General features: G+C 45.1%; 1 protein-coding gene across 1 annotated transcript in view; it reads right to left on the minus strand.

The window, feature by feature from the left end:
* The window catches only part of MYO1E (myosin IE), a 226,062-nt gene that overhangs the window by 108,990 nt on the left and 93,217 nt on the right, over nucleotides 1–23,855 (minus strand). The window contains exons 3-4 of the mRNA XM_008268949.4: nucleotides 13,394–13,483; nucleotides 10,480–10,574 (exon numbers count right to left, since the gene is read on the minus strand). Of these exons, the coding sequence (XP_008267171.2) occupies nucleotides 10,480–10,574; nucleotides 13,394–13,483 (185 nt within the window). The remainder of the gene's footprint in view (nucleotides 1–10,479; nucleotides 10,575–13,393; nucleotides 13,484–23,855) is intronic.

A 23,855-nucleotide genomic window follows, 5' to 3' on the forward strand; every position in this document is an offset into this window, starting at 1 on the left:
GAGTCCCGAGCTCAGCTACTGAGTAGTTCTAAAATCCCTTCTACTGCCACTGTGCTTGAAGAAGATGATTTTGTAGCTGGTACAGAGGGCTCATCTTTTTCAAGGACACATTTCCTTATTTATCTTCCCTTACGTTCCCTGCAGGCATTAATTCCCATTTCACAGATGAAGTGACTGAGGTTGCAGATGTCACATACTTGGGTCAGAACAAAGAGTCCACCCTGTGACTCACCCCGAGATCTTTCCAGTCTCCCTCATGACCGTGGGTGGTAACAGATTATTCGCCAGCTGATCTAAAACCTACTGGACAGAAGTGGCCGAGAGCAGTGCAGACAGAGAATGTAATACTGGGGGCAGCAGCCCTGGCTCTGAGCAGTGCAAGATGGTTAGCGAGTTTCATGGCCCTTTAGAGACAGTTTCTTGATCTGCAAAGAGGGGAGATTATCACCTAGTTTCCCAGGTCGCGGTGAAGATTTAAAATGATCAGAAGGACACAACGGGAGTACAGCAGTCCCTCAGTATCTGCAGGTGACTGGTTTCAGGCCACTGCAGCCACCAAAATCTGAGGATGCGCAAGTCCCTTCTATGATATGGCCCAGTACTTACATAGAGGGGTTTTCAGTCAGTTCATAGAAGACGACTATGATGAAAAAGCTAGGTATGGGTTTCAATTTATTTGCACCAAAATTATTTTTTATTCCCTTGCTCACAAACTTTTTGAATTTCCCTCATCATACTGCCGACATCCTCCCATATACTTTAAATAATTTTTTTAAGATTTATTTATTTGAAAGTCAGAGTTAGAGAGAGAGAGAGAGAGAGAGAGGTCTTCCATCTGATGATTCACTCCCCAATTGGCCACAATAGTCGGAGCTGTGCCAATCCAAAGCCAGGAGCTAGGAGCTTCCTCTGGATCTCCCACGCAGGTGTAGGGGCCCAGGACTTGAGCCATCTTCTACTGCTTTCCCAAGCCACAGCAGAAAGCCAGATCGGAAGTGGAGCAGCCGGGTCTCTAACCAGCACCCATATGGGATGCCGGCACTTCAGGCCAGGGCATTAACCTGCTGTGCCACAGTGCTGGCCCCTACTTTAAATCATTTTTAAGATGACCTATAGTACCTAAAACAAGGCAAATAGTTGTTCTGTGTTTAGGAAATAAAGATGAGAGAACACAGTCTGTACATGTTCAGTACAGATGCGTTCTTTAGCGGACTATTTTCTATCCATGGTCAGTTGAATTTGTGCTTGTGGAACCTGCAGGCGTAGAAAGCTGACTGTATTCCAAAAAGGGCTGCTCTCCCGATTTTGGATAACAGACGAAATAGTCAGCTCTCCTGAGTAGCAGTCAGCACAGCAACCTCACAGGCTCGATGGCGAGCTTCACCGACAGCCTGAACAACAGGGTAGATTTGGGTCTGTGTTCTTCAGATCCACAGCCAGAGGGCAGTCCTCATGGAGCCCTCTCTCAAAGTCACACATACAGGGCCTGCCCAAGCCAGCCCAGAGGGACAGTAAGCCGCAAAGGCAGAGGCTGCTGGGATAAACAAGAAGTTGGGTGGACCAACAGAAAGGGCGAGCCTAAGAGTCTCAGTGCTAATAATAAAAGGTCGCGGAGATACATCAAAGGCAGGAAGACAGCTTCGGAATCCGTGAGGCACTTCATGATGCTCAGGCAAAGTGCAGAGTACGAGCCAACTTTTAGCAGTATGGAGTTTATTCTTCAATCTTTGCTATGCAAGTACTAAGGACTGCAGATCTCCTTTTCTTTTATGATAAAAATCTATCAGTTAGCAAACCCTATTGATTCTCTTCAAAATATATTCGGTTTTATTCCTTCAAAAGCATTTATTTGGGGCTGGAGTAGTGGCTCAATAGGTTAATCCTCCGCCTGTGGTGCTGGCATCCCATATGGGTGCTGGTTCTAGTCTCAGCTGCTCCTCTTCTGATCCAGCTCTCTGCTATGGCCTGGGAAAGCAGTGGAAGATGGCCCAAGTCTTTGGGCCCCTGCACCCGTGTGGAAGACCTGGAAGAAGCTCCTGGCTTCATATAGGCACAGCTCCAGCCCTTGTGGCCATCTGGGGAGTGAACCAGTGTATGGGAGATCGTTCTCTCTCGCTCTCACTGTCTATAACACTACCTTTCAAATATTTTAAAAAAATAATTTACTGGGGCTGGTGCTGTGGTGTAGTGGGTAAAGCTGCTGCCTGCAGTGCTGGCATGCCACATGGACGCCAGTTCGAGTCCTGGCTGCTCCACTTCCGATCCAGCTCTCTGCTGTGGCCTGGGAAAGCAATAGAAGATGGCCTGAGTCCTTGGACCCCTGCACCCATGTGGGAGACCCGGAGGAAGCTCCTGGTTCTTGGCTTCGGATCGGTGCAGCTCCAGCCAATACGGCCATCTGGGGAGTGAACCAACGGAAGGAAGCCCTCTCTCTCTCGGTCTCTCCCTCTCACTGTCTGTAAATCTACCTCTCAAATAAATAAATAAAATCTTAAATAAAACAAAAAAATCCTAAGTGCTTTACTGTCCAGAAAAGAACAGTTTCAGGGTATTTTGAACAAAAAGATCCAAAACTGCACCAAAGTGATGCTTTCAAATTGACATCACATTTTTTTTAAGGTTTATTTATTTATTTGAAAGTCAGAGTTACAGAGAGAGTGGCAGAGAGGCAGAGAGAGAGAGAGTCTTCCATCCGATGGTTCACTCCCAGTTAGCCACAACGGCTGGAGCTGCACTGATCCGAAGCCAGGAGCCAGGAGTTTCTTCTGGGTCTCCCATGAAGGTACAGGGGACCAAGGACTTGAGCCATCTTCTACTGTTTCCCAGGCCATAGCAGAGAGGCAGAGGGCTGGATCCGAAGTGGAGCAGCTGGGTCTCGAACCGGTGCCCATATGGGATGCCAACACTTCAGGCCAGGGCGTTCACCTGCTGCGCCACAGTGCCAGCCCCAACATCACATGTTTTAAAGAGACTAAGGTGTCAAAAGTCGCTACAGGCTGAACCTGATAGGAATTCACTTTTGAAGGCAGCAATAAAACCACCACAGTTCATGGCCCGGTAGATCTCAATAGAGGTCTATGAAAAGGGCTTCAGAAATGCCTCTAGCCACACTGCCAAGAGCTTGTTTGACTTAGAGATGGTGGAGACCATAAGAAAAACTTCCTGGTTCTCTCATTCTTTTTGCCGCAGCATGATTATTTTATTAAACAGATTTGCATAGATGTCTCTGACATTCAAAAGCTATCACATATGTGGTTCTAAAACACAAATCCAGCTGCTGGATTTTGCAGAGCAGATGATTAGTGAGTAAGCTGATACGGGCTGTTCATTCACTGTGTTTGCAGGTGGCCCCCAGCCCTCAGGTGCTCCCGATTGTTCATGATGCTACTGTAACTACGGCCCTGCCCAGACTCCACATTCATTTATCTACTCTTTCTTTCCTTCACAGGCATACTGACTGTCAAACAATTTCCTCCCTGCCTTTAAAACCCAGGCACGCCCTCATCACAATACTAGATTTCTGTATTCCCTCATCTTAATGAACCAAATTCCTATTCAGAGGTCATCACTAAGACATCACCCACCTCTCATGCAAAGAGGGCTCTTCCACTTGATCATGTTGCACTTATGGGTACTTATTAAAAGACAGATGTATTTTGGTGCAAAAAATTTTTGAAATCTATGCACAGTATTCTCATAATTTGCATTTTCCACAAACTGAAGATCATCCCTTGTACTGCACAAATGCTATGTGGCTATAATATACAAAGAGGCCATAGGGAAACAAATACATACATACTAGGAGATAACGGTCAGGTTATAGCAATAGCCCTGGTTTGACCTGATCCATCAATGCATCTCCACTTCTCAGGAAGAAATGAAGATGAACGCATCAATAGCATTGTGTTCCTTCATTGCCAGTCTATGTGTCAACTGTCCTCTAATTGATGACAGGCATAGTCATCAGCCTCCTGAATATGCACAGAGCATCACAGCCCAGATCACACCAAGGGTTAGGTCTGGAAAAGCATCCAGATTCTGAGAAAAGCCTCAATCCTTGGAACTCAAGTCCAGGATAACTAACTTTGCTACATGTCCTGACCTTTGTCTTCTAGTATATGGCAGCTACAAATGTCTCCACAAAAAAGTGGGAAATTTGAGACAGAGAGGGGCACAATCAATAGGGGGTAGATCAAGAGTATAAGCTCTGAGGTCAGATGACACCACGTCCAATTACAGGCTCCACCATTTGCTAGTTTTGGAATCTTGGAATTCTCTTAAGCTTTATTTTCCGAGTGAAACTTTGAAAAATATCAATGCTGACAACCAGGGTAGGAAGGAATAAAAGAGATAACATATGAAAAGCAGCCACTCAAGAAGTGTATCTTGTCTGGCTTGATGGTGCTAAAGACAAGAAGTGACCTAAAATCAGGATTTCAAGAGCCTCAGCCCGAGTTCTCAACAGAATAACTCAGGAAGCTCGAAAAGAGGTACTGATGCTCGGTGCCCACCCTACATTATCTGAAACCGCTCTCTGGGGCTGGAACCTAGTTATGGGTATAGCCACTGAGCTAATAATGCAATTCAGAATTAGAAGGACTTATCTGCTGAAAAGTTAAATTTACAATCAAAAGGCGTGGGAGTTGAAGCTACCATCTACAGAAGCCACTCTCCCTGCAGTGGGCTGTTGAGGAAGACTTGGAAACATCCAAGGCCCATCCTGGGTCTTTATTGCTGATCAGAAGTTAATGTAGTAGATGGCAGGGACTGGTTGAGCTACCTGGAGTCAGGGCAGAAAAATAAATGGCCAAAACGCTGGGTTTTCTCAAGAAAGACTACTCCGAGGAGTAGACCATTGCTCTGGTTCACATCACCACAGTGAATGCTGTGCTCAGATGACATGAGCCAATTCAGCTCCCCCTATGCTATGAATTCAACTCTCCATTCAGATTTCTAATGGCCATCTAGCTCCCCTCGTGGGCTGTGTTCCAGGGCAGTCAGCTATCCACAGGCAGAATTCTCTCCACAATATAATGAAGCAGGGTCTAATTCATAGTCATTGGTGAATTTGGTTGGCAAGAGGCAGTGTTTCAAGGCCGCTCAACTCTCGCTATTTCGACAAATCTAGTTTGTCGATGTACAAAACTCAAGACCCAGGCTTTGATGGAGGATTTGCTTCGACAAGCAGCTCAACTCCTTCATTTCTTTAAAATTCAATTTGGTGTACTGATTTCTAGTCCAGAAATAGCAAGCTGCCAGCCTATCCTGCCAGTTGTTGAAAACATGAGTAAGATCGGGTGGAAACTAGTAAAGCTGCCTTTATGGGCTGTGTTAGCGATCCACAGAGTCACTTAGACAAAGTCACACCAGGGCTATTAAGAGGTGGAGGTCTGAAAGAACATACAAATTAGGCCATCATTCATTTTTTATTTCCTAATTAAATGCTACTAAAAATTCCTAGTCTTCCCAGCTATGGCAGGATCCCTTAGCACAGGAACAGGCTTCTGTTCCAGCACCCCCAAAACAGGTTTTGTTTGTTTTCTGTTCACAAATGCATTCGGGCATGCACCATTCAACTCAACCCCCAGCAGGCCACGCACCCAGCTCGCCAGTGGCAGCAGCTGCACACTTGGGCCCCTCTACCGAGACTAGCATCTCTTTGCCTTCCTTTCCCATCAGCGTTATCTGGAACAGTTCCAAACCAGCAGAACTCACAGGTCATCTGATCAATCGGTTCACTTACAGGTGAAGCCACCGAGGCCCAGAGAGTCGTTGGGAGTGCAGCCCAGGGTCACAGAGCTGGCCCGAGTGAACCCTGCTGTGCTCAAAGGAAACAAACCACAGCTCCTGCCCACTAATGAGGTCGAGCTTTGCCTTCTGTTATTGGGCGGTGAACTCTAACCTCCGTGAGGTCCTGCTTGATGAGTGTCTGTTTGCCTGGAGGCTTTGGCCACCAGTCTAATGATGTGATTGACGATGCAGACGTTGCAACACAGCCTATCAGTTCTGACCTCCAGAGGAACTGGAGACTGAAGGCATTATCAGCCTGAACCTTCATGAGGCACTGGAAATAAGTCAGCCTTGCAGGCCGTGGAGGCTGCAGCCCAGATAAAAACTTTGCACGCCGAAGATTTGAGTGCACAACATCAGTGACTTCTCATGGAGATCACCTCAACAAGCTTCACGTGGAACTCTCCCACACCTGGCCCAGGTTCTGACTCAGGATTACAGTCTTAAGAAAGCCCTAGGGACCAAGTAGAGGGCTTTCCAGTGAGTTGCTGAACCTGCATTTATAGCCAGCAGGTCAGAAAGGAGCCTGGGGAGCCCTCAACGTGCAGCTGGTGATGGAAGTGAGGGCTGCACAGTGCAGGGCTCTGCCCGGAACCAGAATTTGGACCTAACTCTGCATAGTTGAAGGCTACCAGCTCCCTGTCCTATCACCTCCTAAATGAGAAGCGCAGCCACCCCAGCAGAAATCCTCATGAGCATGTCCTCGCGGTCTTGGTCAGCTGAAAGCTAGAAAGAAGGACCGTGGAACTGGGCACAAGTCCTGCTGTTGGGACAGGTGAAAGGGACTGAGAGAGGGAGACACGGGATGGGCAAGAGCGGGCTGGTTCCCAGCCTAGCAGAGCTGCTGCACCAAGGCCATTTCCTTCCTTTTCATCTCAGCACACACCCAGCGGAGGGGAAAGGGAGGAGGAAGGACAAGGGACGCTATCAGAACACTCATCCTGGACTCTGATTAAATTCCAGTTAGGAACACCCCTCTAGAGGCCAGACTTTCAACTTTGTGTCAAAGAAGAATATTTTCTATCAGGCAACCAAATTCATCATTACCCAAGCAATCTCTCCAAAAGGGTTTAACCTGCATCTAATCAAATATTTAGATCTTTCAATTTATACAAAATCCAACTGAAGGAATAAGTCTAATGAGACCAAGAACAATCAATGGCTTGGTCTCTTCAAATGTCAACATCATTGGGGAAAAATGGTGGCAGTAGAGGAACAGCAGAATAAAAATAAATTTAAGGGGGTGGCACTGCAGTGTAGTGGGTTAAGCTGCTGCCTGTGAGGCTGGCATCCCATATAGGCGTTGATTTGAGTCCTGGCTGCTCCACTTCTGATCCAATTCCCTGTTAATGCACCTGGGAAAGCAGTGCAAGAAGGCTCAGGCACTTGGGCCTCTGTACCTACATGGGAGACGTGGATAAATCTCCTAGCTCCTGAATTCAGCCTGGCCCAGCCCTGGCTGTTGCAGCATTTGGGGAGTTTACAAGTGGATGGAAGAGATCTCCCTCCCTCTCTCTGTCCCCGCTCCCCGTTCTCTCCTCTGTAACTTTGCCTTTCAAGTAAATAAATAAATCTTAAAAAAATTAGATCTTTAAAATATATATAAATATAACATATAAATTTTATATTTACAACCATATACAACCATTCCTGAATCTGCTTAAACCGAAAGGAAAGGACTTGTTTGCAATAATTAAGAGAAATTTGAATATGGTCTTCTGGCTTATAGGTGATATGGAAAATTCTTATTAATTCTTCAGTTATTAGAACTGTCCAGGGGCTAAGTAAGAAAATGTCTTCAGTTTTCAGGGATGCAGGTAGAAATATCCAGGGGCAAAATGTGCTGAAGTTTCATCACTTTCTAAGTACTTGAGTTCTCTATTTATACTGAAATGCTTCAGTGTTTTTGTTTTGTAGTTTTAACACTGGAGCCATGTAAATGTTTAACACAACTAGAAAATAATGACAAATTTAAATTTTTTAAACCACAAAAATTCAAAAATAAAACAAATGAACCTAACTGCAGGCCAGGTTGACATGTTAATGACACAGAAAAGGATTATTTTAAGTGAGTTTTAAAATCCGATATTTTGACTGTAGTTCAGATTGCCACTGGTTCTGTTCTTTTAAAGCATTAACATTACATATTATTGATTTTATCTATCTAAAATATATACATAGTGTAAGACAAATAATTGTGTTCACATCATTAGGAACCAAGATTTCAGCATAAGATAAATGGGGTATTAATATAAAAATCAAAGAAATAAAACTCGGCAATCTTAAAAACTGAACTGGAAATATCAGTATGACTCATGTTTCACTTTCTCTTAAAATAAAAAAAAAAAAAAATCGTTCCCTAGCACTGTCCTCTGAAAAGAACCAGAAGCCCTGCTAACAGGGTAGTGAGCACTCTCAGTGCCCTGACTAGTGGTTTCTAAATACCATTTATCATTAAAATGAGCCAGGACCCCTTGGGGAAGTGGCACATTCCAGGTCTTGGGCAGGACATGGATAAGATGAGTTTGGCAATGTGAAAGATGAGCTTGGAACACCTTAAACAAGGAAATCATCAGAGATTATTGGGGTCATAGTCATAAGGCTATAATAGCCAAGATAAGAGGCTCTTCCTGGTCAAAGATGGGCTCATTTGAGCACCAAAAAGAATAACTGCAGTAATCAGGTAAAACATTTGAAATTCACTAGTTTAGAATGACACCAAAAATAAAGACATATTACCTTGGGGGTTGCCATGGCAACAGCCCACTGCTTTGAAAAACAGTAAATAATGCCAATGACTAAGGAATTTTATCTCACTTTCCTATACAGAGTCTATTTTAAAATGATTAAATCAATGAACTCCAACCAGTAAATGAAGAATAACAGATTTACAGAATTAGAAAGTAACTTTTGCAACCACTAATTAAACTATGGCTATGAAATGAAAATTTATAATGGCTGGGTCCGCTGATAATTTGAACATCACACAAAGACAAACCAACAGGTGTTAAGTGCATGGCATCACCAGCAAATTATTTTTGCCAAAACCTGAACCCAAATGAGATCAAGCTTTTAGATATAACTACCAATTTACAGGAGACATAGCTCTTGTAATATACAGGAAATATCACAGGATACATGCAACCAATGCCATACTATAGAAAGGTCTTCCAGACCAGCGACATTTTTCTCTACCAAACAAATGCCAAGGGGGAAAAAAAGAGGAGAGAATTATTAATGATTAAGAGACATAAAAAATTAACAACCAGGTCCTGTTTGGGGGCCTTGTTTGGATCCTAAATAAAAACCGAAGAACTACAAAAGAAAATCTCAAGATAGTCATGGAATTGGAATACCAATATTTGATGACATTAAAAGAAACTGTTCATGTTTAGGGTGTGTTGAGAATTATCTTCAGGCCGGCGCCGTGGCTCACTAGGCTAATCCTCCGCCTTGCAGCGCCGGTACACCGGGTTCTAGTCCCGGTCGGGGTGCCAGATTCTGTCCCGGTTGCCCCACTTCCAGGCCAGTTCTCTGCTGTGGCCAGGGAGTGCAGTGGAGGATGGCCCAGGTGCTTGGGCCCTGCACCCCCTGGGAGACCAGGAGAAGCACCTGGCTCCTGCCTTTGGATCAGCGCGGTGCGCTGGCCGCAGCGTGCCGGCCGCGGCGGCCATTGGAGGGTGAACCAAAAGGAAAAGGAAGACCTTTCTCTCTGTCTCTCTCTCACTGTCCACTCTGCCTGTCAAAAAAAAAAAAAAAAAAAAAAAGAATTATCTTCTAGAGATACATTCTGATTACTGATGATTGAACGGATATGCTATGCTGTCTGGGATTTGCTTTAAATAATCAAGTGGGGTTAGGAGAGAGGACTAAGTAAGACAGGTGTGGCAACATACTGATAGCCATACAAAAAGGATGGTAGATACAGCAAGACATTATTCTAATTTGGTGTAAGTTTATGAATAGCCATCAGGGAAAACTTTAAAAAATGATTCATATAAGGCAATAACTATAAAAGACAAACACAAATACCTATGACAAAATGTGGACTGTTAGTTTCTAAAAGATGGGAACATGAATGCATAAACTTTTGCTACGTTGGAAAATGTTCATAATGGTAAAATAAAATTTAAATGCACTTTAACCCTGCCAATACCTAGAGTTCATCAGGGTACAAGGATTAGGAAATGGAGCTAGGATTGAATTTACCAACAATGTCCTCAAAAACTCAAACAAAGTATACCTCTCCCCACAGTATACCAAACATGAACTACTATATTCTTACTAAGAAAGGACAGAACCGAGAGAGGAGGATTCCAGCTGAAAACCCAGTGAAACATGATTAAACTTGTGACGAAAAGGCACCGCAGTACACTCAAAGGGTTAGAGGATGTTTCATGATTTTCTCCAGGGCCAGGATGGCAAACCTTGACCTTGATGATCAGAGGAAGATCTGGCTGGTAACACCAGTTCTAAGTCCTCCATGCCTTAAGCATGAACAAAAACCCCTACGGATGCTCACAGCTTTCAGGAGTTGGAGTTGGAAGACAACTAGCCTGCTTCTTGCACGTATTACCCACACACTCTGCCATCAGTGGCTGTTGAAAAATCACTGCTCCTTGACAGAAGTCTCTAACCACATTCCCGTCTCCCATCCTCCAGGCATCCTGGTGAGCATCCTTCTCATACCTGATGATGACACACTGGTTCTCTCTGTCGATGATCATGTTCCGGTACATGTTATCCGCAAGGGCATAGATATGTGGTGGGTTTTCATACTGTGCCTAGAAAAACAAAAAACACAAATAAAACCACCGTCAGAGAGATCAACTTATCTCGTTCCTTTTCTTGACCTTAGAAACAAATCCAGGTGCAGGCACTGTGGCACAATGGATTCCAGTCCCAGCTGCTCCACTTCCGATCTAGTTTCCTGCTAATACGCCTGGGGAAGGCAGCCTGAGATGGCCCAAGTGCTTGGGCCCCTGCTACCCACATGGAAGACCCAGATGAAGCTCCTGGCCCAGCCTTGGCCATTGCAGCCATTTGGGGAATGAACCAGCAGATGGAATAACTCTGTCTCTACTCCTTCCCCTCTCTGTAACTCCACCTTCCAAATCAATAAATAAATCCTTAAAGGAACGAATCCAGTACTGTACAATTCAGATGCCTGTGCACATAATTATATCTCAAAGGTTGCATAACATAAGAACCCATGAAATTCCTTCAGTGATGAAAATTCAGAATGCTAAGACCCAAGATGGAATTTGGAAGGACTCTTCCACAGACACAGTGTGACTCAGCCTGCAGACATGACCCACGTCTTCAATCCTCCACACCACACCCTTCCGCCCAAGCACGCCTCTGCAGATGACATTCCATTTCTAAGTGTTCCTGAAGACACTTGGGAAACAGGTCTGAAGAGTGGCCTGCTAACATTATAACTAGAGCCCTGAATTCTGATTCTTTTTTCCAAGAGAAAAAAAAAAAAATATATATATATATTATAGAATCCAGGCCCTCAGAACTGAGACCGTCTAGGAAGGGGGAGAAAACCAAAATTTTCCATAAGAGGGGAGGAGGTGTGGTTCTTTCAAGGGATAAACTGGTTAGGCCACTTTGCTTCAATTCTATTGGGAAAAAAAATTCTACCACACCAACATACAGTCCTGCATTTGTGATCTAGTCTCATAGGATATCGGGGCTATGCAGGACTACAAAACCAAATACATTCCCATACCTTGTAAATTCACTGTCTCAGTTCATTTCAGCACTGTTGCATTCAATTTTTTCCCCAGAAAACTTTTATTTAAGGTATACACATTTCATGCCTTTCATAAATACAACTTTAGGAACATAATGATTCTTCCCACTCTCCTATTCTCATTCTTATTTCTTACTAGGATCTATTTTCAATTAATTTTATACACAAAAGGTATATGGAAGGGTACAGCCAAGTCATTTCCCAGGAGGTCTCCAAGTTACTTAACAAAGCAACAGTTGACCTTTGCAGGTTATTCTACACTTTTCAGGTTGCTTAGCCATCTATGGTCCCACTGAATCTCTCAGCTTACCTGTGAGAATCAGAGTAAGCATTTTTTTTTGTAATTTATTTGAAAGTGTCACAGGGAGAAGTAAAGAGAGAGTGATAGGTCTTCCATCTGCTGGTCACTCCCCAAATGGCCACAACGGCTGGAACTGAGCTGATCTGAAACCAGGAGCTTCTTCCAGGTCTCTCCCACATGGGCGCAGGGGCCCAAGGCCTTGGGCCATCTTCCGCTGTTTGAGCCGGGACTCTCAGGAAGCCAGTGCTGCAGGTAGGGTCTTTAACCAGCTGCGCCAGAGCGGCAGCCCCAGGGTAAGCATTTTCTCTACCTGATCCTTCCCTCCTCTGAGACGCTGGAAGTCATTAAGATCTGACCTCAACCCGGAGCTTTAGATTCCAGCACTTCACCTCCCTGAGCTTCAGTCTCCTTCTCTGTGAGAAGGGAACAGGGACAAACACACCGCCAGCATCCTGGGCTGTTTTCTTATTCGTGCGAGTGTAACACAGGGCACCGCATTCAGTCAACACTAGCTTCAGAACTCGTGTTACCGTTAGCAGCAAAAACCAATCTATCATTTTTTTAAAAACCACTGTGATGTTTCTTTAAAGAGAACTCTTCAAAGATGAATGATCTCGAAGGGACGCTTTTCAAAGAACTAGGGAAGAAACACACAAGCACAGCACTTCGATCCATGGCGCCTTGGCTGTCAGCTGGGATGCCGAGCCAGCTCTGCGCCCGCTGGCGGCCAGGGCGCCAGGGAAGGGCCTGGCCGCTCCCGACAGTGTCTCCCTTGTGCTGGGCTCCCATAAAGGCAGCATTATCAAAGGTCTCTCGCGTGGCAGCCTCCTTCGGCTCCCGCAACCGGCACCATTCATCTGGGAACAATGGGGTGGGCTCTTGCTCTGGGTAAATTGCCTTCCACTTCAACTGATGAATTTGTGTGGGCTCCCTTTTGTTGCTTTTCCAGGGGTCAGGATTAATGAATGTGCTTGTGCTTCTGCTGCAAAGAAAGAAGGGGAGGAAGGGGAAGGAAAAAAGCTGCAGAGACGGGGCAGCCCCGGGCACAGAACGTGTTGGTGGGGGCGACAGCGTCTATGTTGACTGCACAGCAGAGACGGCGATGGAGGCGAGTCCGAATAGGGATGGGGCTGACATTAATAAACAAAGTGATCCATGATGTATTTTACATGTTCATGTCAAAACCACAGCTAATCTAAGGTTCAGATTCAGGAGGAATGACCCCCCCACCCTTGCCTACTTGTTAACCTGTGACTTGTTTTTATTCCTTAGAATTTTGTGGCTACAGGAAGATCCCCCAAAGTGCAGGTACAACACCCCACTTCATTATGTACAGAAGTAAGGCTCAACTAGGAGACAGTCCTAGGCCTTTTGGGAGCTGTACCTGCCAAAGAGCACCATGTCATTAAAAATCAATCACTGCCTGAAGCTTCCCCAATAAATAATCTACAATAAAATGCAAATGTATTGCTAATTACAAAACTATGTATGCATTATAAAACCTCTACATAGTACAGTAATTCACATGGCATGGGACTCACCGCTCCTTGGTACATTTCAATTTCCTTTTCCCCGAAATATGGCATCTGCTTGAAGGGGTTGACGGAGATTAAAACGGATCCTATGTATGTCTGAAATTAAACCTAGTTAAGGTCCAACGTTAATCTTCATGGCTATACACTTTTTCAAATTAAGCAGCCAGATGTCATCAAGAATTCATAAAGGTTGTCCACAGAGAAAGCGCATGTGCTTGTTTGCTAAAAAAGATTACAAATAAAGACAAAAGCAATTATCTAACTAGCTCGGGCTTTGTTCCTTCTCAGGAAGAGTAATGAATTTAATTACCAAGGTGCTACCAGGAGAAGCCATTCTTTGCAACAAATTAAAGCACATTCTCTCAAGACCAGTGACATGCACAGCTGGAAGCAAACAAAACAGAAAGTGCCAAGGAGCGACAGAACAGTTATCAGTCCTCTCAAAGGATCGGTCCTTTTCCCATAGAACTTCCCTGTCTCTCTTGGAGACTAAACACACGTCCATTTAGTCATTCGGCAAATAGACGACACAGATAGAGTGAACGATCCTGCTCTCCAGGAGCTTAGGGGAATTGAATGGTAACAAGAAGGTAATAGCCAGAGGAGAAAATTGCAAAATCACACAGATCCGGGTTATGGGAGGAAGGTATTTCTGCTTGGGGAGTCCAGAGAACCTCTGGGAGAGGTCTGTATCTATGCCGAGCCTCAAGTTTTATGTAACACGTTTTAATGCACCCAAATGTACAAAGTTTTATTACAACAAAAACCATTTCTCTTTCTTCATTCAATAATAAGTAGATTTGAATTGGGAGCTCACAGCACATCAGAACTATTTCAGGTACCAGGGGTACGGCAACGAGCAAAACAAATCAACTGTCTTACCCTTGTGGAAGAAAAAAATACCAGGAATACTCTCCAAATGACAAGAAGGCCAACACACACTCAAAATCGTGTCTTCTTCTTGTTGCCATCTTTATTTGACAGAGTACCCACAGTGAGTGGCCAGGCCGGAGCCAGGAGCCAGGAGCCAGGAATGCGATGCAGGTCTCCCATGTGGGTGGCAGAGACCCTGATCCTTGAACCAACATCTGCTGTCTCCCAGGGTTGGCATGAGCAGGAAGGTAGAATTGGGAGCTGGAGCCTGGACTTAATTAGTTCAATGTGGGCATCTCAATGGCTAAACCAGAAGTCTGCCCCTAGTAGTATCTTCTTTAAAAAAAGTTTTGGTGGCCGGCGCCACGGCTCACTTGGCTAATCCTCTGCCTGCGGTGCCGGCACCCGGCTTCTAGTTCTGGTTGCTCCTCTTCCAGTCCAGCTCTCTGCTGTGGCCCAGGAAGGCAGTGGAGGATAGCCCAAGTGCTTGGGCCCTGCACCTGCAGGGGAGACCAGGAGGAGGCACTTGGCTCCTGGCTTCAGCGAGGCACAGCATGCCGGCCATAGCAGCCATTTGGGGGGTGAACCAACAGAGGGAAGACCTTTCTGTCTAACTCTGTCAAAAAAAAAAAAAGTTTTGGGGCCACCGCTGTGGCACAGCAGGTTAACACCCTGGCCTGAAGCGCCGGCATTCCATATGGGTGCCAGTTCAAGACCTGGCTGCTCCAGCTCTCTGCTATGGTCCTTGGGCCCTGCACCCACATGGGTGACTCAGAAGAAGCTCCTGACTCCTGGCTGTTGCGGCCATCTGGGGAGTGAACCAGCGGCTGGAAGGACCCCCCCCCCCCCGCCCCGCCTCTCCTCTGTGTAGTTCTTTCAAATAAATAAATTTTAAAAAGACAAGAGACTCTAGCTACAATATTTTTTAAGGAAGTTTTATTTCCGGATGATTTTTTTGAAAGGCAGAGTGACAGGGAGAGACAGAGAAGTCCCATCTATGGGTTCACTCTGCCAGTGCCTGCCAAACATAAGCAGATGAAAGATGTCCAAGATGCTGTAGTAAAAGGTGAGAAATCGACTTGAATTCATACGCATTTACCTGATCCCAGGCTAAGCCCGTGATAACAACCCTGTTAACTTTTCTTACTGCTACTTTACCAAGAGGAAACTGAAGCACAAAGCAATTTTATGAACTCAAAAGTCCCGAGCTAGCAATTGGCAGAGCCTGTAACTCAAACCAAGGCAAGCTGGCTCAGAGCCCACATTGCTAATAAACAAGCTATGTCTTTCTACAATTATCAGGTATTGTCGTGTTATTATTGCTAGAGTTATTATTTGCCAGAGTTAGCAAATAAAAATACAGCATGCCTACTTAATTCGCAAGGTCAGCTAAACAATGAAGACTTTTTAAAGTACAGGTATCTTTCCAGATTTAAGTATTCAGCAGTATTTTTTAACCTAAAAGTTATTCGTTGTTTGACACTCGGATTTAACAAGCATCCATACTTCATCTGTTAGCCTTAAACTGGCAGTGCTGGGGTTTTGTGCAGGGTGAATGAGGGCTGACTCAAACAGATTTTTTTTTTTTTTTTGACAGGCAGAGTGGACAGTGAGAGAGAGACAGAGAGAAAGGTCTTCCTTTGCCGTTGGTTCACCCTCCAATGGCCACCATGGCCGGCGCACCGCGCTGATCCGATGGCAGGAACCAGGTGCTTCTCCTGGTCTCCCATGGGGTGCAGGGCCCAAGCACTTAGGCCATCCTCCACTGCACTCCCTGGCCACAGCAGAGAGCTGGCCTGGAAGAGGGGCAACCGGGACAGAATCCGGCACCCCAATCAGGACTAGAACCCGGTGTGCCGGCGCCGCTAGGCGGAGGATTAGCCTAGTGAGCCGCGGCGCCGGCCTCAAACAGTTCTATACCTTCCTCCGACTTAGCTTCTGGGACTCTGTATTTAGAAAAATCGCTCTTCCTTAGTGGATTTCTCTGGTGTCCTTTACTTGTGGTGGAGACCTAATCAAAATGGAGTCGATGAGGCTCATCCCACGTTGTGATTCTCTTGTCAAAGAATGATTCTCAGGGCCGGCGCTGTGACGTAGTGGGTAAAGCTGCTGCCTGCAGTGCTGGCATCCCATATAGGCGCCAGTTTGAGTCCCGGCTCCTCCACTTCCGATCCAGCTCTCTACTATGGCCTGGGAAAGCAGTAGAGGACGGCCCGAGTGCTTGGGCACCTGCTTCTGTGTGGGAGACCTGGAAGAAGCTCCTGGCTTTGCATCAGCCCAGCTCCGGCTGTTGAGGCCATTTGGGGAGTGAAGACCTCCGTCTCTGCCTTTCAAATAAATAAATCTTTTAAACAAATGATTCTTACACTAAACTAAATCTCTAAAAACTGCAAGCTTGCTAGAACCATGCTGATATCAAAGACGAGGATGTCTATTCTATATCCACACCTTTACCTGGTAAAAGCAAACTTGGGGCCGGCGCCGCGGCTCACTAGGCTAATCCTCCGCCTAGTGGCGCCGGCACACCAGGTTCTAGTCCTGGTCGGGGTGCCGGATTCTGTCCCAGTTGCCCCTCTTCCAGGCCAGCTCTCTGCTGTGGCCAGGGAGTGCAGTGGAGGATGGCCCAAGTGCTTGGGCCCTGCACCCCATGGGAGACCAGGAGAAGCACCTGGCTCCTGCCATTGGATCAGCACAGTGTGCCAGCCGCGGTGGCCATTGGAGGGTGAACCAATGGCAAAAAAGGAAGACCTTTCTCTCTGTCTCTCTCTCACTGTCCACTCTGCCTGTCAAAAAAAAAAAAAAAAAAGCAAACTTGGGCACATACGGCCCTTCCACGGCCAAGGGTGCTCCTTCCCTTATCGGTCAGTGCCACCCTGGACTGCAGACAACAAGGATCACTGTACCCAAAGCCTGGGCTGCCCTGAAGATGCAGCCAAAAGGTTTGACTCCCCACCCGCCACACTCTTGGCTACCCAACAGGAGTTCAGCTGCACATGAGCTCCTGACATAACCACCTTTTTAAAACTGTAAATAACTTGTACATAAAAAAGTACCTCAAAGTCTTGATTTTCCACTAAACAGATGATTTTCCACATTCTGTTAAGTGTCTATCTGGTTAAGGAGACATTCATAGAAAAAAAAAAAAAGCTGTCCTTTGGATTATTCTAGGCCCATTCCAAATCAGTGATGAAGAGGGAACATTGTGGCAGCTCCCCAATGTGTTCCAGCAGAGTTCTCAAGGGCAGTATTTTTTGGGACAATTCCTGAATAATGAAGCATGGTTTGAAAGTAAGTAATGGGGCTACACCTGTTTCTAAGCTAAGTAGCTACAAACTTAAGCTACTCTGCACCGAGACAAGAGAATTTCATTTAGATTGAAAGAAAGCAAGCCTATTTTAGCTATTTCAGGTGAGAGGATGGGCTGATTGTTTAGATAAACAATTTTTGCCTTTGCAATCTGGCAGCTCTGTAGGGATCTCAGCTACTTTTCTGGGTGTGCGGGACTCCTGCTGGGTTGGAAAGACAAGCGCCTTCAACTTTCTCTCCCACTCTGCACTGTCAAAGCCAGGTGTGCATTTGGAAAAAGTTGCTCAGATCACTGCCCACACAATCTTTGGCAGTGAAGGTGTGGTCAAAGATTAATTTTAAAAGTGCATGGAGATACAAAGATGGTATTGAAAAAATGGGGAAAATTTAATGCCATCTCTTTAATAGAGTAAGAGACAGCAGGTACCTAGCAGGTCTGTTTGGATTGATTCCCTGATGCTTGTCCATGGGTCTTGTAAGTTTCTGTGGGCCTGTAGCAAGGATGTCAAAAAGAGATAATACACTAAATTTTTTATAAAGCTCAATTTATTCACTATAAAGGGCTGTCCTTTGTTCTTATTTTTCTGCCTTTCTCATTTGAAAACATTCTCACATTTATGAAATCTGGTACTTATTACTTCTGCCTGTTTGCTTTTAATTGTCTTATTAGGAAAACTAAGGGTTTAACATGTACTTGTTAAAATTTCTTTACTTGAGTTGGGGACAGATTGGTCAATTCCATTCACTGGTTCACTTTCATTCCCCAAGTGACAGAAACAGCCAGGGCTGGGAAGGGAACTCGGTCTAGGTCTTTTCCCATGGGTGGCAAGAACCCAACCTGTTGTCTCACAGGGTGTGCACTTGAACCCAGGTACTCTGATATCTTTACCAGAGTCTTCACCACTAGGCCAAATCTTGCCTTGAGTTTAAAGAAATTTTTTTTTTTAGTACTCAGTGAATTCCCTGAAACTATCCTCAATTGATAAAGTCAATTCCCCTGGATGCATCACTAAGGTGGAGCAGGGAGGTGAGGCGACACCCCAGAGTCACATATGTGAGGGGTCGAGCTGGAACTTGAGCCCTTGGCTCCAGCTGCCAGACCAGTGTTCACCCCACTAACAGCATGCAGGTCCCTCCACAGGAACTGGCCAGCCAAGGGCCAAACCTCAGAACAGCTTCACCGCCTTGCACTCTAGTCGGTCTGGCCTCAAACTCTAAACTCCTAATTCAAGGATTAAAAATGCCAAACACATTTGAGTGTGGTCTTTGAGTAAAAACAAGTTTGGAGAAAGTTGGCTGAAACGAGCATGGAGTGCTTTGTACAGGAACGATTTTCATCAACCCCGTGGCAAGAAGAGCTGTCTGGCCAAGTGCACGAGGCAACGCAGCAGAGCCTTCCATGTACATTTTAGAATGTAATTGTAAGAAGTGCAGAAACATGCACAAACAGATGACAAACTGAACCTTCCTGGTCTAAGGACAGAAAGCTTAAAAAAAAAGAGGGTTTATTGGTAAACAGTGTAAGCATTTTGTAAGTAGATTTTTTTTTTCTTACCATAGAGCAAAGCAACGTGCATTTGGCCTGAAAACATTAACAATCGATTGTTCCAAATGCTGACCTCCAAGACGATGTGCTGCTCGTGGATGCACAAGAGTAAAATGAGATATTTTATAACATCAAGTGCACTAAATCTCTTCTTGCTTTAACAACTAAATACAGAAGGAAAAACACCCCACTGTTCACTACCCTATTACATTATTCCCTTAACATGAAGAGGTAGAGGAGGCCTTTCTCACTTAGGGGAGGAAAAGATTTGCAGCCAAACCCTCAGAATGGTTACAGAAACATCCATCAGAGGCTGAAGCTTCCTTAGAGCTGAGAGCCGCTCTGTGCTACTGAGAGGAAGTACATTCACGCCGGACTTGTCACATATTGAGTGGGTAGAGATTTCCAACACATGCAGTCATTAGTGGACAAGGAACTCATTTCCTTGATAGAACAGAGAATTAGTCAGTCATTGATTCACAGGCATTAATTCAAAGGCATGGAATCAGCCCCCTATGTGTGAGTCATTTAAAAATTCTGTTGTCTGAATTGAAAAAGTCTTGACAGTCAACACATTTTCACTGAACACAAAATCACACGCCATGCCAAGAAAGGCAGGCACCCAAGAAACACATGACGCAAGATGATGCCACTGTTGTTAACACTGACAACAAGAAAGCACACACATGAGGATACCTCAAAGCTCATGGAAAATACAATTAAAATTTATTCTAGTACAACAAAAAAAATTTAAGTTCACACGTAGTTTTTCAAAATATGTACTACCATATGATTTAAAATTTTCTGTACCAAAATAAACAAATCTTGCAACTCAATTATTTCACCAACTTTGAGGTCCCTACACATGTATGTAGATGGTTCAAGAGAAAAGTTGACACTGAGAGGTTAACAGACCCTGAGCCTGAGGAGTGGGACGGTGATGAAGGTAGGATTCTCCTTGATGCTTGAACACATTAGAAGCCATCTAAAATGAATAGTTAATGCCTTAAGGGATCTTGTAATTTTCGACTGTTAGAAAAAATCCCCAAGACACCGCCTTCTGGTGTTCTGATGGTAAAATGGTCATTTTGGAGGATAGAGAGGTGGACCAGGACAACCAAAGACTAGCCACTGACATTTTCTTCTTCTCTTTCCCAGCTTATCAAAAACCACATGTCACATATATAATGTAGTAATGGGGCCAGCACCATAGCATAGCAGGTAAAGCCACTGCCTGCAGCACCAGCATCCCAGATGGGCACCAGTTCGAGTCCAGGCTGCTCCACTTCCAATCCAGCTCTCTGCTGTGGACTGGGAAAGCAGAAGAAAATGGCTCAAATGCTTGGGCCCCTGCACCCATGTGGGAGACCAGGAAAAAGCACCTGGCTCCTGGCTTCAAATCAGCACAGCTCCGGCCATTGCGGCCATTTGGGGAGTAAGCCAGTGGATGGAGGATCTCTGTCTTTGCCTCTCTCTGACTTTCAAATAAATAAATCTTAAAAATAATGTAGTAAATTGAGTCTACATTCCAAGAACCATTAAATAAATAATTTGTTCAGCTACACTCAGTGGAAATTAGATTTTTATGGGCTTACCAATCCTTCATGTAAAATAGTTTTATGGTAAGAAAAATGTACCCAATTCACCATAAACAATTTTACAATTGAAGTTTTGGGAAATAACGAAGATAGGAAGAACTTACACACCTTTAGATTGTGATAATAACTAAAGTACTGAGCACTTAGCACATTCAATATTTCATTTCACTCTCCAACCGTCTCATGTGGGCTATTTTATTATCACTCTCATTTAACAGATGAGGAAAACAAGGTGTGCCAATCACAATGACTATTAAGGTTAACAGATCCATGGAAAGTTTGAACACAGGCAGCCCAGATCCTCAGCCTGCCACTTAAAAAAAAAAAAAAAAAAAAAAAAAAAGATTGAGAGCTAGAGTTACAAATATGAAGTCTTCCAACCCCTGGTTTACTCCCCAGATGGCCACAACGGCTGGAGCTGGGCTGACCTGAAGCCAGGAGCTTCCTCCAGATCTCCTGCATGGGTGCAGGGGCCCAAGCACTTGGGTCATCTACTGCTTTCCCAGGCCATAACAGAGAGCTAGATAGGAAGAGGAACAGCTGGTACTAGAACCAGTGCCCACATGGGATGTCTACGGTGCTGTCTACGGAGCCTTAGCCCACTACATCACAGTGCCAGCCCCATCCACCCACTCTTCCTAATCTCACCTGCCAGCTTCCCTGTCCATGGGTCTTGCATAGAAACGTTATGATAATCTATGCATGGTGCTATGCCCACGTAAAGTATGCAGATTTCCATTTTTTGACCAAATAAAAACAGTTGAACACAATTGCTTCCATACAATAAGAAAGCCTCTCAGGTGTCTAGAGCAATTGAGAACATTTTTTTTCTATTAAGATTTATTCTGAGTACTCAACTTTGCCACGTGCTATAGCATGAAGGCAGACACAGATACTAAGCAAAGGAAAGAGCCTGGCGACATTCCAACAGAACTTTAGTTTACAAAAATAGCAGCAGGCAGGACTTTATCCACAGGCCAACAGGTTGCTCCTCCCAGCAGATCAAAATGCTATCATAGGCCTTTGGTTCATTCCTGGATTTTAGCACTTATCCCTCCTCCCAAAATGCTATTGTAAGTTAACAAAATGTGTATTTCAAAATTGCCAAGAGCATTGATTTTTCTTTTAAAGATTTTATTTATTTGACAGGTAGAGTTGTAGACAATGACAGAAAGAGAAAAAGGTCTTCCTTCTGCTGGTTCACTCCCCAAATGGCTGCAATGGCTGGAGCTGTGCTGATCAAAAGCCAGGAGCTTCTTCCAGGTTTCCCTCATGGGTGCAGGGGCCCAAACACTTGGGCCTTCTTATTGCTTTCCCAGGCCACAGCAGAGAGCTGGATTGGAAGAAGAGTAGCCAGGACCTAGAACCAGCGCCCATATGGAATGCCTGTGTCACAGGTGGAGGATTAACCTACTACGCCACAGTGCCAGCCCTAAGCATTGACTTTTTTTTTTTTTTTTTGACAGGCAGAGTGGATAGTGAGAGAGAGACAGAGAGAAAGGTCTTCCTTTTGCAGTTGGTTCACCCTCCAACGGCCGCCACAGCCGGCGTACCGCGCTGATCCAAAGGCAGGAGCCAGGTGCTTCTCCTGGTCTCCCATGGGGTGCAGGGCCCAAGCATTTGGGCCATCCTCCACTGCACTCCCGGGCCACAGCAGAGAGCTGGCCTGGAAGAGGGGCAACGGGACAGAATCCGGCACCCCAACCAGGACTAGAACCCAGTGTGCTGGCGCCGCAAGGTGGAGGATTAGCCTATTGAGCCGCGGCACCGGCCAAGCATTGATTTTTAATGTCTGCATCACAAGTATGTGAGCTGCTGGATACGTTAATTCATTTGATTTAATCATTACATAATAAATAGATCAAAATAGCACTATACTCTAGAAATTTATGCAATTATTTGTCAATTGCAAATTTTTTTTTTTTTTTTTTTTTGACAGGCAGAGTTAGACAGTGAGAGAGAGAGACACAGAGAGAAAGGTCTTCCCTCTGGTTGGTTCACCCCCCAAATGGCCGCTACGGCTGGCACACTACGCTGATCCGAAGCCAGGAGCCAGGTGCTTCCTCCTGGTCTCCCATGTGGGTGCAGAGCCCAAGCACTTGGGCCATCCTCCACTGCCTTCCCAGGTGACAGCAGAAAGCTGGACTGGAAGAGGAGCAACTGGGACAGAATCTGGCGCCCCAACCGGGAATAGAACCCGGGTGCCAGTGCCGCAGGCGGAAGATTAGCCAAGTGAGCCACGGTGCCAGCTGAAAATACTTCTTTTAAATGATGCTGTTACCATATAGATAACAAATCCAAATATACAAGGACACTTCAAAAAGTTTGTGATTTCAGAGTTCATAAAATAAAAGCTAAGATGTTGCTCAGAAAACTAAATCCTAAGAGGAATCTCTTTGTGAGATTTGCATAAAGAAGACCTTGTATAATAAAATCAAAAGCTTTCTCAACAACCTACAACCAATGCCAAAAAAAAAAAAAAAAAAAAAACAACCTTGTGGAAAGGAACAGGCACTTGGACAGTAGTGAGTACGATGCTTAGGATGCCTGCATCCCATACTGGAGTCCTTGGGTTAGAGCCTTGGCTCCATTTTGGATCTAGGTTCCTGCTAATGCACACCCTCAGAGGTAGTAGGTGATGACTCCAGTATTTGGGTTCCTGCCACCCATGGCATTGAGTTTTGGGCTCCAGGCTTAGCTATGGTTCGGTTTTGACTGTTAGAGGCACTTAGGGAGTAAACCAGCAGATAGGAGATCTTTGTCACCTTCTCAGTGTCTCTGCCTTTCAAACAAATATGTAAAAATTTAAAATGAAAAAAATTCAAGTCAGAAGTACCCCACACACCAGCGATTAGACAGGCAGTCTGTGCAAAAAGACTGCTGCCTAAGTTATGGTGGAGCAGGTTGAGCTACTACCTGCAACACTGGCATCCCAAATGAGCCTTGGTGGTTCTACTTCAAATCCAGGTCTCTGTTAATGTACCTGGGAGAGGAGTGAAAGACGGCCCAAGTACTTGGGCCCCAGCAATCATATGAGAGACCTGGATGGAATTCCTGGCTCCTGGCTTCAGCATGGCCCAGCCCTCGCCATCTGGGGAGTGAACCAGGGGATGGAAGCTTGCTCTGTCTGTAACACTGCCTTTTC

The sequence above is a fragment of the Oryctolagus cuniculus genome, chromosome 12, assembly GCF_964237555.1.
Source record: "Oryctolagus cuniculus chromosome 12, mOryCun1.1, whole genome shotgun sequence".
NCBI lineage: Eukaryota > Metazoa > Chordata > Mammalia > Lagomorpha > Leporidae > Oryctolagus > Oryctolagus cuniculus.